Here is a 17,531-nt window from a genome sequence, read left to right as displayed (position 1 = left end):
TTGCTCATTAAAATCATTCTCTCAATTGCTAAGTGTTTGGGCTGGTCCATTGTATGAAATAGGTAACAGGCAGGAGATAGGCAGTGCACTGGACCATGAACTTTGTTGTTAAAAGCTGTAGGGGTTATAGGCTTTAAGGGTTATGGGCTGTAGGGGGTTTGGGATGTAGGGGTTTTGGGAGGTTGCCAGGTCGTTTAATCGGTCTGAGCCATTATTACACGCTAAGCTGGGACTGCAGTATAACAAGGGACACAAGCTGCACTGCTGCTGAGCACTGAGGTATGATGATGAAAATACATGTATATCACTTGGAGATGTGTACCCTAAAATCGATCAATTTGACACTTATAGCATATGCAGGAGATTATGCTACATTTGGGATTCCACTTTCTTAGTGAAGTACAGTTTCTAGTACTTTTACTGGATTGAGACCCATGCGGGCGCCTGGCTCTAAGGGTGTGGGTTCGAATCCCGCATGGGACTCAATTCAACGAAAGTACTATAATCTCTGCTTCACTAAGACAATGGAATCCCAAATATAGCATATACTACATTTGACCACTTTCTAAACGACATTGTATAATCAATTAGACACTTGCTAATTTACCCATACGTAAAAAACGCGACAAGGCATAGTGTATGAAGAGCATATATAAATAAACTTTTTATATCAGAGCAAGACATATTGCAAAAATAGGGTTCCTTGTGGTGAGGGAGTACAGGACCAGCCAGCGGTGACACATATATGGAGCTCCCAAACTCTGAAACCAACTGACACTTGAGCTAAGACTTTCTCCCTCTGTTGGACCTTTCAGATGTTATATAAACACCTTCTTCTTTAGAAAATACTACAAAGTCTAACCTAATTCTTCAGCAACGTTATGTACTGAAAACAGTTTTTAATCATTTGCATGTTTTTCATATTGTAACGCTTTGAGCGATATTAATACACACATTATTTATATTATTATTACATAACGTCACTTGTTCTGCCTGGGGTATGTGTGTTCTGCCATTGTAGTTAATATTATCGCGATTATAGAATCAGTGACACTTTTGTAACAGCGCTATATCAGCACAATGCGAGACAGCCAACCTACAACCCATGCTAATGAACATCAGTGGATTCGGCAGATAACGTTTGCTGATATTTGTGTCTGTTTTGTATCTCTGTGCTTAGACGCCGACTGTGAACTTTATCAAACGAGTGTACAGATCACTAGAGCCACGGTTTCATAATACAAGTAATTATTTTTGGGTTGAAACATTTACCATAAAGGACGATGTGGATAAGTTGGTATTCGCTGACAGAGATAAGGGCTTTGTGGTGCTGTGCAGCCACGTTGTCAGCCTGTTTAAACAGTACGTTGCATCAGTACGACAGACGAAACAAGTAGACTCAGCAGCCAAAAAGAGTCAGTACGAATTCAAAATTAGATAGGCACTGTAATCAAATCATTACAGAAATGGACATTATAAGCGGATCGAAAACATTTTTTGTGTACAACATCATGACACATTAACGAATAACTCAGCACAATTTTAAGACATTACGTGAACGTTTGCAGTCCATTCAGATTCTTGACTTCAGTATCTAGTGTGACCACCACAAGCGGCAATAACTGCAGCACAGCGTCTATGCATGGAGTGCACCAATCGATTGATGAAGGCCATTTGCACCTGGAACCACGCTCTTAGAAAGGCCTGGCGCAATAAATCAGCTGTGTTCGGCATTGGTATGACATTATGTAGTCTCCTCTGAATTTCATCCCAAAGATGTTCAATTGGGTTTAAATCAGGACTAAGGGCTGGCCACTGCATAATGTTGACACCGTTCTGCTGTAGGAAGTCCCGTGTTGCTCTGGCAGTATGGGCCCGGGCGTTATCATGCTGGAAAATGTTCCGGTGACGTGCGAAATGTGGTATGACGTGGGGTCTGAGAGCTTAGTCGATGTAGCAGACCGCTGTGATGCCGCCTCCTCTCCCTGGACCAAGGTTCTGGAACACCACAGGACCCACTCTCTGGTTCAGGCCTATTCCACCCCATACCGTGATGCTTGCACCTCCCCAGCAGTCTCTTTCCATAACACATTGGTCTGAGTAACACTGGTCACGTCGTCGCCATATTCTTGTTCTCCCATCTGCAGTTGATACGCAGTACCGACTCTCATCTGTGAACAGAACAGTTCTCCATTGCCTGTATCGCCAGTTTTGGTGTTGTAGGGCAAACTGTAGACGTTCACGCCGATGCAAGGGGTGAGTTTAGGTCCACGGTAAGATCTACGGCAATGGAGGTTCCAGCTGTTAAGACGTTGGCGTACTGTATCAGTACTGATTGGTCTTCCATGTGTTCCCAGTGTCTGGCGTGCTGTTTAGGAAGCCTGCATGAAGGGATTCTGTACATGATGTCACACAACATGGCGGTCTTGTCGTCTTGTGGTCACCCTTGGTCTGCCAGTACGGGGGCGATCATCTGTGGTGTTGGTGGCCCGGAAACGTGTGCTGCAGCCTGTAGATGGTCCGAACGTTGACGAGGAAGTAATTGGCAACGGCTTGTGCAGTGTGGCCAGCTCCAAGTTTTCCTAGCGCCTGGTTCCTCTCAGCTGTCGTGAGTCGAGGCATTCTGCTGACGCTGTAATGGGAATGTTTCAACCAGGTATGGGGGTGCATTTTATAGGGCTGGTCCTTGTGAACAGTGCATCATGGGTTGCATGAAAAACATGGAGAACACCGTACCATCTCCGAGATCAGGTTGCGTTTTTGAGACCATTTCCTGGGTTGCATTCTGAGTTTGGGAAGGAAAGTCTTTGCTCAGGTAAAGTTTGAGATGTTGTCAAAACTATACAATCAAAACATTGAATGAGTTATCCGTTTCTGCGAAGGAAAATTCCAAACTGACATTTCTTTTGCTGCTCAGTATATAAGAACTATACCCACATGGAGATTTGAGCGTTGTAGTGGCACATACCGCTGTCACCTGTTTGGATGGACAGGAAGACAAGCGAATTCCGGAACGCAATGATGGGGTATTATCTTCTGGACTTTCACGATGAACGAACAAAGGCATGTAGTCATGGCCAAGATGTACATGGATGGTTGAACACCTGCTTGGACGTATCGTGACGAAATCACTATCAGAAAGCACAATATTTACCAGGACTGACTCATCAATGCACAATGTCTCTCAGTGTCAAAGGCGTCGTTTGCCGACCTAGGAAATAGACAGATCCATACACATGCTTCAAACTGGTTGCATGTGTTTAGAGTCAGCTGAATGTGATCAGCGTGCAGGCAGTCGGTGTACCTTTGGGTCAGCTACACAGAGACATGCAGGTGGTCGACAGCGTTTCACCACACAGCTGAAAGTGATGTTTCTCCGATTACAGCAAGACAGACCCACTTCGTGACTACAGCCACACTCAGAAATTACCTGCGGAACGCCAACAGCATGAACGCGCTTTTGCTCAGTGCATAACCTTTCCCATGGGGCTTGTCTCGTCATTAAGGTCATTCATTACAGACCGACATGTTTCATAGGGGTCAATAAGTTTGAGTACCAGATGTCAGCATTCCGTTTTGTGGAAGACACTGTGGCTGAGTGGGTTAGATCACTGACTATGTGTGGTGGCGATTAAGTGAGGGTTCGACTCCAGGATAGGAATCCCCTTCTTCACTGTTACGAGAATGCGTACTTTACTAAAACAGTAACATATATTACATTTCACTACTTTCTAATTGCTATTGTGTATGTGTGCAGTTTTGTTCAGAGTCAACAGTGGTCTGTATTCAGATGTTTGGGATTGAAGAGTACCCTGGAAGCTTCTACAACAGCAGACATAAATGCACGTGGATATGGTGTGCAATGCCAACATGAGCAAAATATGGCAGCGATACCCCAACAGTGACATTCGAGGATTCAACACAACAGACAACACCGCTGGCAGGACTGTCAGCATGAAGATATCAGATCCCTCCAAATAGTCTTGTTGCCCTCTTCCAGAACAGTTCAGTACAAACATAACACACAAAATCTCACTTATATATTTATTGACATATTTCACAAATCAACAAAACAACAAATGAACACAACAATGTCACACATGACACAGTACATGGTGTACACTTCTCTGCTGGTGCTTAAGTACATCACATACAATGTTCAACGATGTCAGTAGGCCATCGGCACTAGCATTGTCTTGTCCCGCCTCCATACCGGACAACCCGTGGCGTTATAGCAATATATATCACAGCACTCATAGGGAAATAATATAGTTATATCTTCCAGACTAGGGACAACCATAATCTTACTTCATGGGTCAACTGAGTATGTGTACCTGCATTTTCAAATTACATAAATCATTTACGGTTTCATTTTCATTTCTGGATTCCGTTTAAAACTATTGTTTCTGATTTGAAGCTACTGGAAGGAACACTGCAGTCATTTCTCAAAGCTATTGGGAAATCACACCCAGGCCAACTGGTGTTTGATACCATGAGCATCACCCTGCACCCTTGAGGTGTTTTGACAGCAGTTGGCCGCATCAATCTGAGGACATTATCTACTTCTTCAACTTACAAAGAGCAGGGGACGACCTCATGGGACACCTGCATTGAGTGTCCGGCAAACAAATGCCACCAAAGTCAGTGATAGTTGGGCTAAACGAACAGCTTGCCATTGTAATACAGGACCTTGAAACACTTGTTCTCACCAAACAAAAACAAGATCTTACAGAGAACTTCGACAAGTGAGATTAACCAAGAAACTATTCTCTGCGAGATTTATCCATACATTTGAGGGTAATTAAATATACAATATTATAGATGACATCGCCATCATCATCTGGTCCTTGTGGTTGTCTTGACAACCAGCATAGAGTCGGCCCCTAGAAATAACTGAAGATATACCAACGTGGCCTTTACTTCTACTGTTTGTAGAAGTCGAAAACTGCTGGTCAGACGAATATGGAACCAGATCATGATGCTTGATCTAAGAAGAACTATTACTGAGCTAAAAAAGAACAACTATTACTGAGCTGTAATATTGATGTTACTGAGGACTTGCCCTACCATAACCGAGTGAGAGAGACGGTTGGAACACGCCACATCACATCGTCAGAATTGTCCCTCACACATTGTACGCAGCGAGGAAACCAAACCTGGTCACTAGCATGGTAAGCTGACACCTGTACAACCGCTACCCACTGCCACTGAATGCCACAGACATGCAGTTCTTGTGCACCAGTGTGCTGCCTCAAGGTGCAGGGATATGCTGTGTTCCTAAACATAGCTTAAATATACGCTGCAACCAGGAAACAACCCTCACGGTTTCTGTTCTAACAATATTCGTTTACCTTCACCAATTAAAATCAACTTATAAGCCTAAGGCATAAAAAGTGTTGAGTCTTAAGTTCTACATCTCTCCGTTCCACAGGTAATTAGACTGTAGAGCTTTCCATTTTCATGTTTACAGAAGGATTGTATGTGTCTCAGGAATATTCACTCCAGAAGGATTGTATGTGTGTCTCAGGAATATCCACTTCAGAATGATTGTATGTCGGTTTAAGGAATGTTTGGCTCCGAAATTTGAACATTTGAAGCCTCTGGCTTACAGAATGTTTTCCAAAAGAAACTGCCGCGTATCAAATACTCAGTAATACCCAGAAATCAAACAATGCACAGTGGTTACTTTCTGATTCTATCAACCAACACAAAAGAACAAACCTTTAGGAATCCTCATAATGCCTAAAAACTCCATTTCAGAAAACTTACATCAAATTAAATGTTTTAGAAAAGAGAGACGTTTTTGATAAGATGACGCCTGTTAGAAAGATTTCATAGAATCGTTTTAGCAAAACAGAATTACTGCTATCATGTACTAGAGTATTCAGAGTGACTTACTAAACTTTTACTCCGTTTTCATGACAATGATTTAGACTGTATTTGTGTACGTCTTTAAAAATACTACCAAGGAACTGAATAAGAGTGAATTGAACTTTCAGTACCATTTTCACACCTTCTAGTGCTTCACATGAACACAAAACCAAGTTGACTCTAACACTTACTACTTCTGCCCCAGTATCTACCCCACAACACACTACCATCAGTGCACCTCGGGGCAGTTTCTTACAAATAAATACATGATTGTGTTCACCATTCTAGCCTGTACAATCAACTTGTAGCATAATTTCATATATCACATCTATTTACATCTAGGGTTCAAAATATATATGTATTCATTCTGGAAGTAAAATATATTGGCCATTGATCTATCTACAACACATAATAGCTTGTATATAACACAGAGTTGTGAAGGTACTAGACAAAACTAGTTGTAAAGAACATAGCACTGCATATTTTGTCTAAGTTTGCAAAAGGTGACTTGGGGTTTAAGAGAACATTTGACATTCAATCACAAATAATGTTTTGATTTTAAAATTAAACTGACAAGAACATCACAATATTCCCAAACCATACATGTTGGGATTGAAACTCAGTGTATAAATAAATGTATACATAGATAAGAAACAGATGTATAATAAAACAAAAACAATTAAACAAAGATAAATAATCCATATTAGATATAGGAATGTATGCGTGGAATCAACAGTCAACATTTCAAGTTCAGTTAAATGCAAACTGGTTGGAAAGAGATAACCAAACGTGGTGACGACATTGTTCGTGAAACAATACATTTCTGTACACAACACGGACTGGCTTTGTTCACTGGACACATGAGGAAGGTCGGCGGGATATGGTCAGCTCGGTCACATGACCTCAGTCACATGTTATTACATCACATCTGGTGCTGACAGTGTTTCCGTGAAAACACAAGACAGTTTGTTCCATGTCAATAGTATGAATTACAAGGTGCCATTTTTTTTCAACTTATATGATAATATAAAAAACTAGGCAATGAGACAGTTAACAAGCCTTGAGAACAACACTGTAGAGTCCTGTGTGTTGTTTATGCTAATGATGTTAGTGGAGAGCTGGGTTAAGCCTACAGTAGGCGCAGTGCACTGGAAAACCAATGAAACGAAAGGATGCTGCAACATACTCTTTATAATAATGTGTTGTAGATCTCACCGTATACAATACAATACAATATATGTACAATGTATGATCCTCTGTGACCTTGAGACAATACTGTGTGAAACGATAACTCAACAATATTCCGTCTTGTGTGGACACCACCGAGACTGATGAATGAGACACATCGCAATATCATGTTTGTGAATCACATGTACTCAACAGCTACCACAGAAAACCACAAGTATATTAACCCACATTATCCTGAAACAGAAGAGGCGGCTACACTCTGAATTACGCCATGTGAATGAGCTGTTGCATGTGAATGAGCTGTTGCTGATGTAAACTGTGTGTGATACAAGCACTACTTTCTGATAGGCTGATTCATAAACTGTGTGATACAAGCACTACTTTCTGATAGGCTGATTCATAAACTGTGTGATACAAGCACTACTTTCTGATAGGCTGATTCATAAACTGTGTGATACAAGCACTAGTTTCTGAAAGGCTGATTCATAAACTGTGTGATACAAGCACTACTTTCTGAAAGGCTGATTCATAAACTGTGTGATACAAGCACTACTTTCTGATAGGCTGATTCATAAACTGTGTGATACAAGCACTACTTTCTGATAGGCTGATTCATAAACTGTGTGATACAAGCACTACTTTCTGATAGGCTGATTCATAAACTGTGTGATACAAGCACTACTTTCTGATAGGCAGATTCATAAACTGTGTGATACAAGCACTACTTTCTGATAGGCTGATTCATAAACTGTGTGATACAAGCACTACTTTCTGATAGGCTGATTCATAAACTGTGTGATACAAGCACTACTTTCTGATAGGCTGATTCATAAACTGTGTGATACAAGCACTACTTTCTGATAGGCTGATTCATAAACTGTGTGATACAAGCACTACTTTCTGATAGGCTGATTCATAAACTGTGTGATACAAGCACTACTTTCTGATAGGCAGATTCATAAACTGTGTGATACAAGCACTACTTTCTGATAGGCTGATTCATAAACTGTGTGATACAAGCACTACTTTCTGATAGGCTGATTCAGTTGAAACCATGGGGACATGTAGTGTGATAATGGTAGTGTGATAATGGTAGTGTGACAATGGTGTTTCTTTGGATGGAACTGAATGCATTGTTAAGTGCTGTTGAACATTATCTACCCAGCAGATTGATCACTGCCCTATATTTGTACACAGAAAGTATGGATAGGTCACAAATTGGAAACATACAAACTGTGTGTATCTGATGTGGCTTCAGCCGTGTCGTCAAGAATGTGTGATGTGATGATTGTGGGAAGATAACTCAGAATAGGACATGATGTACACTGACCACATTGGTGCAGCCAATAAGCCAAGACATGCTGCTGACACACCAAGGATCCTGATTCCAATCTATGCTTTGGCATATCCAGATACACCTAAGGGAGGCAACCCATTATAAAACTGTACTTTGATATCCGTGAAATTGTGTTTACTCAGATTAATACTAAAGAAAAAACTAAAATAATTAAACAATAAAAAAATCGATTATATTTTCTTCATGTGTACATATATGGTGCAATATTTGATGATAATGAAATAATCTCTTTGCAAGATTCCCCTGCACATTAAGGTAAATAGATTGGTAGAGTCCATTTGAACACTGGGGGTGGGTGGGTAATATCCAATTATATTTTGGCACATGTCTACCAATCTGACAAGTAAAGGAACAAATTACACAACACTACACAACTATCACACAGCCCCTGCCAACAACCGCCCTGTACACTGCAGGGAACTTGGTGGAGGAGAGCTTCAGGCAATCAAAGTACACGTTATTGCCATTGTCAGAAATGTTCACACCTCTCGTTGCTCTTTCTAAATCATCACATAAAATTGATTTAGCATAATTGATTTGCATTAAGACACAGGAATAATCTACTCACTATCACAAATTCTTACTCTGCTAGTCCTACCAACAAGAAATGATTAGTTTAAACAGTGACGTCTCTAACATACAAGTACACACTTCTATATGACAAGTCGAACTTATACACTTGCTGGCTGTTTAGTGCAGATGCTTAAATCTCCTCTGAGACTAAACCTGGGTCACACTGCCAAGTCAACTTCCCCAAGAGATTCACCTTCCTCGTATTGCCCTGCTCGGACATGAATTCAAGAACCAGGGTAGTGCAATCAGGCACCTCTAGCCTGGACATGCATAAACGCATCACCTGGTCAAGTCATGCAGTCAAGCATCTCCCCGTTTGGACATGCATGAAAGTATCACCTGATTATGATTCAATGTAGAAAAAGATGCACTATGATACTAACAGTAAACTTGCAGTGGGAGGAGGATAAAGCCTATGCTATGGTCATGTCCTGAATAGCTCCTTGGGGGATTACAGAATCCTTCAGAGATCCCTACACAGGTATTCCAGTCAATGCTGAAGGACCATTAGCGAAGGAGTGGATTGGAATGTCACTGTATGTTTGAATTATTTCCACTTATGGTCAAAAGACTTTTCTATGTGATAAGATTGATATCGCTAAGTCCTGCCACACATAATCTTACATGGTTACTCCAGGTCCTTGTCCGACATGTCAGCACATCCTCTCTTGTCCGACACGTCAGCACATCCTCTCTTGTCCGACACGTCAGCACATCCTCTCTTGTCCGACACGTCAGCACATCCTCTCTTGTCCGACACGTCAGCACATCCTCTCTTGTCTGACACGTCAGCACATTCTCACTTTTTCTACACGCCAGCACATCCTAACTTGTCAATGAATCAATGAATACGATTAAAACTTTAGCTCTTACATGGATATAATCGGTTCATTCTCGTACTACAGAAATCCTGAAGATTGTATCATGGTATCACCTCACACATTACTGGTCGAACCCTTTTGATTCCGTCAGAAGCCATTGGTTGATGACTGACAAGTCCACAACCCTAACTGGTGCAATAGAACCTCCTCAGCTGCTCCAGACATGTCAAGCCATCAACAGATAGCAGTTACCGAGTTCAACACATTCCTGTTTAACATCTGAGGTAGAGCTGAACCAATCCCATCATCTGGGAAGCTGATTCCACCTGGAGCCACGGCTGTCCAAACCAGAACAACTCACGCCTGTATGGAAGTGATGACATCTCTCCAACAGCTCGGTCAGTCTATTTGACAATATACATACTTTTAAGGTTAACAATTTCAACACAGTCAGAGTGATCACTTCTACATTTGATCGTGTTGCTACAACAAGAATGGATGTGTGTATGCACAGTTGGTGGGTCTCCATTTGGGGCAGTGTAGTCTGGCAAGGAGCTGAGGGCCCACAGACGTAGATCTACTTGTTTTCTATCAGAGTCTGTAGACGCAGTACCAACTCCCGGGATATCTTCAACACCTGCTTAGCATTATGTCTCTCTGCCATTTCTGAAATAAAACCATTCATGTTTTAAGAATCATGTCCCTTTACAAAATCAGACCACGTGATCTTTAACCATTTCAACACTTGCTTGTTTACATCATTCTGCCATTAATGAATACACACAATCATCATTCATTCATCTATAACCTGGGGAACTTGGAATCTCACCATTGAAGAACTTGATGATGTCGGTGAAGTCCATGTTGTTGTCCAAGATGATGTCTCTGTAGTACTGGACAAGTGCCAGCGCGATGAACAACACAAAGTGGGTGGAGCTGATGTGTTTGGCTGCCCAGATGATCTCCCACACCGAAAACACGTCCTCGTACACCAGCTCTGTAGCAGACAATGCGTGTTACAGGCATTTCACATCACATCATTTACCCTCAAACACGTCCTCGTACACCTGCTCTGTAATAGTCAATGCGTGTTACAGGCATTTCACATCACATCATCTACCCTCAAACACGTCCTCGTACACCAGCTCTGTAGCAGACAATGCGTGTTACAGGCATTTCACATCACATCATTTACCCTCAAACACGTCCTCGTACACCAGCTCTGTAGCAGACAATGCGTGTTACAGGCATTTCACATCACATCATTTACCCTCAAACACGTCCTCGTACACCAGCTCTGTAGCAGACAATGCGTGTTACAGGCATTTCACATCACATCATTTACCCTCAAACACGTCCTCGTACACCAGCTCTGTAGCAGACAATGCGTGTTACAGGCATTTCACATCACATCATTTACCCTCAAACCGTCCTCGTTACACCTGCTCTGTAGCAGACAATGCGTGTTACAGGCATTTCACATCACATCATTTACCCTCAAACACGTCCTCGTACACCTGCTCTGTAACAGTCAATGCGTGTTACAGGCATTTCACATCACATCATCTACCCTCAAACACGTCCTCGTACACCAGCTCTGTAGCAGACAATGCGTGTTACAGGCATTTCACATCACATCATTTACCCTCAAACACGTCCTCGTACACCTGCTCTGTAACAGTCAATGCGTGTTACAGGCATTTCACATCACATCATCTACTCTCAAACCGTCCTTTACCCAGCTCTGTAATAGTCAATCGTGTTACAGGCATTTCACATCACATCATTTACCCTCAAACCGTCCTCGTACACCAGCTCTGTAATAGTCAATGCGTGTTACAGGCATTTCACATCACATCATTTACCCTCAAACAAACCGTCCAGCTCTGTAATAGTCAATGCGTGTTACAGGCTTTCACATCAATTTACCCTCAAACACGTGTTACACCTGCTCTGTAATAGTCAATTGTTACAGGCATTTCACATCACATCATTTACCCTCAAACATGTCCTCGTTACCTGTACACAATGCTTACAGGCATTTCACATCATATCATCACTCTCAAACATCGTCCTCGTTACCAGCTCTGTATTAGTCAATGCATCACATCATTTCACATCACATCATTTACCCTCAAACATGTCCTCGTACACCAGCTCTGTAATAGTCAATGCTTGTTACAGGCATTTCACATCACATCATTTACCCTCAAACACGTCCTCGTACACCTGCTCTGTAATAGTCAATGCTTGTTACAGGCATTTCACATCACATCATTTTACCCTCAAACATGTCCTCGTGACGCCAGCTCTGTAATAGTCAATGCATGTTACAGGCATTTCACATCACATCATTTACCCTCAAACACGTCCTCGTACACCTGCTCTGTAATAGTCAATGCGTGTTACAGGCATTTCACATCACATCATTTACTCTCAAACACGTCCTCGTACACCAGCTCTGTAATAGTCAATGCGTGTTACAGGCATTTCACATCACATCATTTACTCTCAAACACGTCCTCGTACACCAGCTCTGTAATAGTCAATGCGTGTTACAGGCATTTCACATCACATCATTTACCCTCAAACACGTCCTCGTACACCAGCTCTGTAATAGTCAATGCGTGTTACAGGCATTTCACATCACATCATTTACTCTCAAACACGTCCTCGTACACCTGCTCTGTAATAGTCAATGCGTGTTACAGGCATTTCACATCACATCATTTACCCTCAAACATCTAAAATGTCTGAACAAAAGATTCCCTTTCCCAAAAGATCGAACTTTCTAATCTGCCAATCAGAACAGCATATTTGATTTCTGTACCTCAAAATATGAAGCTAAACATCCAGTTCTGAATGTCAATAATAAAGGCAGTGTCATCATGTGGATGTGGATAATGTAATCAGACTGTGTCCTCAATGAAGACATCTATACCCAAACCGAGAACCACGGAGGGAATATATGAGGTCTTGGCATTTCTGTCAAAACCTAACTTCAAACTGTGAATGTAACTAATGAAGGATAACTCTGTTAGCAAGATGCCTCAAGAACACATGCATTCTTTGTTTACTTTGGGCAGTCACCTGACACTATCTCCTCAGATGGGAGTATTAAATCATCATGTGAGATTGTGACTTTTGTTTAGGGAAGCTGCAGTCAATATCAATCCAGCTCTATCACAGACACCTGTACATAGTTCAGTCTGGACCTGACAAACCAGTGATTACTGTCTCAGTTGTGGTTTTGGTTTGGTTGTTGTTTAACACTGCACTCAGCAATATTTCAATATGGCAGTAGTCTGTAAATAACCGAGTCTGGACCAGACAATCCAGTGATCAACATCATGAGCATCGATCTACACAACTGGGATACGATGACATGTCAACCAAGTCAGCGAACCTGACTGCTAATCCCGTTAGTCGCCTTTTACGACAAGCATGGCTGGCTGAAGACCAATTCTAACCCTGATCTTCACGGGTTCTGATTCTCCATTTGAACAGTGATTGCCATTCTGCTCCTGATACCGAGGGACTGGGATTGTTTCTAGGATTGGTACTCTTTCGAGGGTTGGGATAGTAATGTGTGCAGCTGAGTACAGGCTTATCAAACATGATGAAAGGAACAAACCTCTCTTGAAGTCGAGGAGGAACCATCGGTAGCAGAAGTAGAAGTGTGTGTAGTCTCCGTGTTGGTGCATATGCTCAAACAGCTCAGAGTCCAGGATCTGGGGGATAGGAAACACCTGGTGTGAGTCAGGCTCATGTCTACGATGTAAACATTGCTCTAATAACTGATCAAAGAACTGCTCTAGTGAGCACAGGAATGAGTCAAGGAATGAATACCTCTCTGCTCTAGTGAGCACAGGAATGAATACCTCTAGTGAGCACAGGAATGAATACCTCTAGTGAGCACAGGAATGAATACCTCTAGTGAGCACAGGAATGAATACCTCTAGTGAGCACAGGAATGAATACCTCTAGTGTGCACAGGAATGAATACCTCTAGTGAGCACAGGAATGAATAGTGCACAGGAATGAATACCTCTAGTGAGCACCAGGAGTCTCAGCAGTGACACCGCTCCAAATAGTCAAGTGTGCTGGCAAAGTGCTGTAAGCACCTGAGACAACTATCTCACCTGTATGAGGGAACGCATGTTGTCAAAGTGCTGTTAGTACCTGAGACAACTATCTCCCCTGTATGAGGGAGTGCATGATGTCAAAGTGCTGTTAGCACCTGAGACAACTATCTCACCTGTATGAGTGAACCCATGTTGTCAAAGTGCTGTTAGTACCTGAGACAACTATCTCACCTGTATGAGGGAGCGCATGTTGTCAAAGTGCTGTTAGTACCTGAGACAACTATCTCACCTGTATGAGGGAGCGCATGCTGTCAAAGCGCTGTTAGTACCTGAGACAACTATCTCACCTGTATGAGGGAGCGCATGTTGTCAAAGTGCTGTTAGTACCTGAGACAACTATCTCACCTGTATGAGGGAGCGCATGCTGTCAAAGTGCTGTTAGCACCTGAGACATCTATCTCACCTGTATGAGGGAGCGCATGTTGGCGAAGTGTGTGTCCATCGCACCTCCATGGGGGAAATTGGAGGACATCCTCTTCATCAACTCACAGAAGCAGCTGTACGTTAATGCCTCTATAAAACAAAACAAAATGGAATGAGGTCTTCATTGGACAACCATTGCACAATCAGCACAGAGCATGGTGGCAAGAGCGCTGACAAGAAGACCACGTGTTTGAAGACCAAGTCCCCCGCCACTAAAGAATGGAATATTCATAACATATTTACTACTTTTAATTTTTTGCTCACATACAAGATGCTTGAAATCACTGGCGTCTACATAATCACCCAATGTAGGCTGTCAACATAATTGAAGACATTTGGTGCAATGTTTTATGAGATATCGCGTATACATAAGTTTGAAAAGTGGTCAAAGTGTCGTGGTGACCTTGAAAATAAGGTCAAGGTCACTAATTCGACTGGTGTCTGGGTCATCCCTCAATGTAGGCTGTCACCAAATTTGAAGACATTGGGTAAGACAGTTCATGAGGTATCGCGTTAACAAGAGTTTGAAAAGTGGTCAAAGTGTCGTGACCTTGAAAATAAGGTCAAGGTCACTAAATCGACTGGTGTCTGGGTAATCCCCAAATGTAGGCTGTCACCATATTGGGTACAACTGTTCATGAGATATCGAGTTAACAAGAATCGTACAGACGTACGGATGCCGCTGAATACATAGTCCCCCGTTCCGCCTTGCAGCGGGGTACAATGAGGACAGTCTAACAGTCATGGGCTAAAATATTGATTCAATAAAAGAATTATTTAGCATTTATTCTCTGAAGTAAACACGATTAGAACAAATTAAACTTCTGAATTTATCTCATCCATTAGATGTAAGGATTATGAGTGAAACATTTAGTGTTGAAGCCACAGATTGTTTTCTGTACTGACCGTCATCCAGGATGACAAGAAGCGGCGCCACCAGGTCACACATGCCCTGCACGTAGCCCACCTCCAGGTGCTGCCACACATACCTGCAGGCGAGGGAAGAAGATCAACACTTGGACACAGTTCCAGTATATTGTCATCACTAATTGGTTTGTTGTAATATCACAGTTAGATCACAGTGTTGAACAAATGAGCCGTTGCCAAGCCAACCATGAACATGAAACAGTAGCAGCAGCACCACCACCACCACTCACGCTATCAGGCACGATCAGAGACAATCATACACAGAGCACATCAATACCCAATACATTTCAATCACTCTCACATGATCAAATTCATGCAAACAGTTTATTCATTGTTCAACGTACGTGCACATGATGTTTCTCAGCTTCTCCAGGTTCTCGTGGGTGAAGTACCAGTAGTTGCGGTCACATCTCTGGACGTCCTTGTCGATGCGGTGCAGGTTGAGAGCCACGGTATCCAGCAGCTCCGGCTTGGGAGGAAGACGACAGACGTGATTAACATACATTGTAGGATGGTGTAAATGAACAAATTTGTTTCCTTGGAACATGAGGACCGACTCATTGTGTAGACAAAGCTGATTCAGTATCCAGGAAGTATAATGATTGCAAGACTGACTGACTGAGTTTTGGTTTTACGCTGCTTTTAGCAATATTCCAGCAACATCACGGCGGGGGACACCAGAAATGGGCTTCACACATTGTACCCATGTGGGGTTCGAACCCGGGTCTTCGGCGTGACGAGCCAATGCTTTAACCACTAGGCTACCCCACCGCCCCATGATTGCGAGAGGTCAATGAAGAAGTCTTTAATCTTGACAATTTCAGAGAGAGCAACACTGACCCAATTAACAAGGTTTAGGTAACTGAAATACGTAGCGATGACTAATGGCTGCAACATGGGAGACGGTGTGGCATGACCAGCCTGGGCTCTGGTCCACACAGTGATCTTTGTGATATAATAATTGAAAGTCTGTGTTAAAGTATGGGAGTTACAATCAGGATGCCAAGGTTACTCACACAGTAGATGCCACCATTTGAGGCAGGAGAGGCTGGGGATATGAGGGACTCCTTGGATGCAGACAGGTGCCGACTGCTCTCTGAAATAACAATGTCAGTCAGTAAACCCCCAGCCTGTTGTTTCAAGCTGAACAGTCCACTATCTGTATCCATTATACTGACGGATATTGACAAGGATGTACGACACTGCAATATCACAAAAATCAAAAAAGGAAGTAATGAAAGCCTCAAAGGACCAATGACATATCTGGTACATAGATCTGCCAGACATGGGTTGCTGAAGGTCAGTGATATACCATCTGATGCACAGATCTGCTAGACATGGGTTGCTGAAGGTCAGTGATATACCATCTGGTACACAGATCTGCCAGACATGGGTTGCTGAAGGTCAGTGATATACCATCTGGTACACAGATCAGCTAGACATGGGTTGCTGAAGGTCAGTGATATACCATCTGGTACACAGATCTGCCAGACATGGGTTGCTGAAGGTCAGTGATATACCATCTGGTACACAGATCTTCCAGACATGGGTTGCTGAAGGTCAGTGATATACCATCTGGTACACAGATCTGCCAGACATGGGTTGCTGAAGGTCAGTGATATACCATCTGGTACACAGATCTGCCAGACATGGGTTGCTGAAGGTCAGTGATATACCATCTGGTACACAGATCTGCCAGACATGGGTTGCTGAAGGTCAGTGATATACCATCTGGTACACAGATCTGCCAGACATGTCAGGATTGCTGAAGGTCAGTGATATACCATCTGGTACACAGATCTGCCAGACATGGGTTGCTGAAGGTCAGTGATATACCATCTGGTACACAGATCTGCCAGATATACCATCTGTTGCACAGATCTGCCAGGTTGCTGAAGGTCAGTGATATACCATCTGATGCACAGATCTGCCAGACATGGGTTGCTGAAGGTCAGTGATATACCATCTGGTACACAGATCTGCCAGACATGGGTTGCTGAAGGTCAGTGATATACCATCTGGTACACAGATCAGCTAGACATGGGTTGCTGAAGGTCAGTGATATACCATCTGGTACACAGATCAGCCAGACATGGGTTGCTGAAGGTCAGTGATATACCATCTGGTACACAGATCTGCCAGACATGGGTTGCTGAAGGTCAGTGATATACCATCTGGTACACAGATCTGCCAGACATGGGTTGCTGAAGGTCAGTGATATACCAT

The 17,531-nt window shown here is 42.7% G+C and overlaps 2 protein-coding genes across 6 annotated transcripts in view; one reads left to right on the top strand and one right to left on the bottom strand.

The window, feature by feature from the left end:
• The window catches only part of LOC124259067 (mRNA export factor GLE1-like), a 447,176-nt gene that overhangs the window by 250,150 nt on the left and 179,495 nt on the right, over positions 1 to 17,531 (top strand). The window lies entirely within an intron of this gene.
• LOC124259055 (small G protein signaling modulator 1-like) overlaps positions 8,572 to 17,531 on the bottom strand; it is a 71,082-nt gene continuing 62,122 nt past the window's right edge. Inside the window, 7 exon segments of the mRNA XM_046693131.1 lie at positions 8,572 to 10,476; positions 10,640 to 10,807; positions 13,445 to 13,541; positions 14,359 to 14,468; positions 15,285 to 15,367; positions 15,650 to 15,774; positions 16,322 to 16,401. Of these exon segments, the coding sequence (XP_046549087.1) occupies positions 10,388 to 10,476; positions 10,640 to 10,807; positions 13,445 to 13,541; positions 14,359 to 14,468; positions 15,285 to 15,367; positions 15,650 to 15,774; positions 16,322 to 16,401 (752 nt within the window). The 3' untranslated portion in view covers positions 8,572 to 10,387.

Source organism: Haliotis rubra, unplaced genomic scaffold (genome assembly GCF_003918875.1).
Source record: "Haliotis rubra isolate DU_JTF1 unplaced genomic scaffold, ASM391887v1 Scf709, whole genome shotgun sequence".
Taxonomy (NCBI): domain Eukaryota; kingdom Metazoa; phylum Mollusca; class Gastropoda; order Lepetellida; family Haliotidae; genus Haliotis; species Haliotis rubra.
The sequence above is the reverse complement of the archived record's forward strand: the minus strand, read 5'-3'. Positions and strand labels throughout refer to the sequence as shown.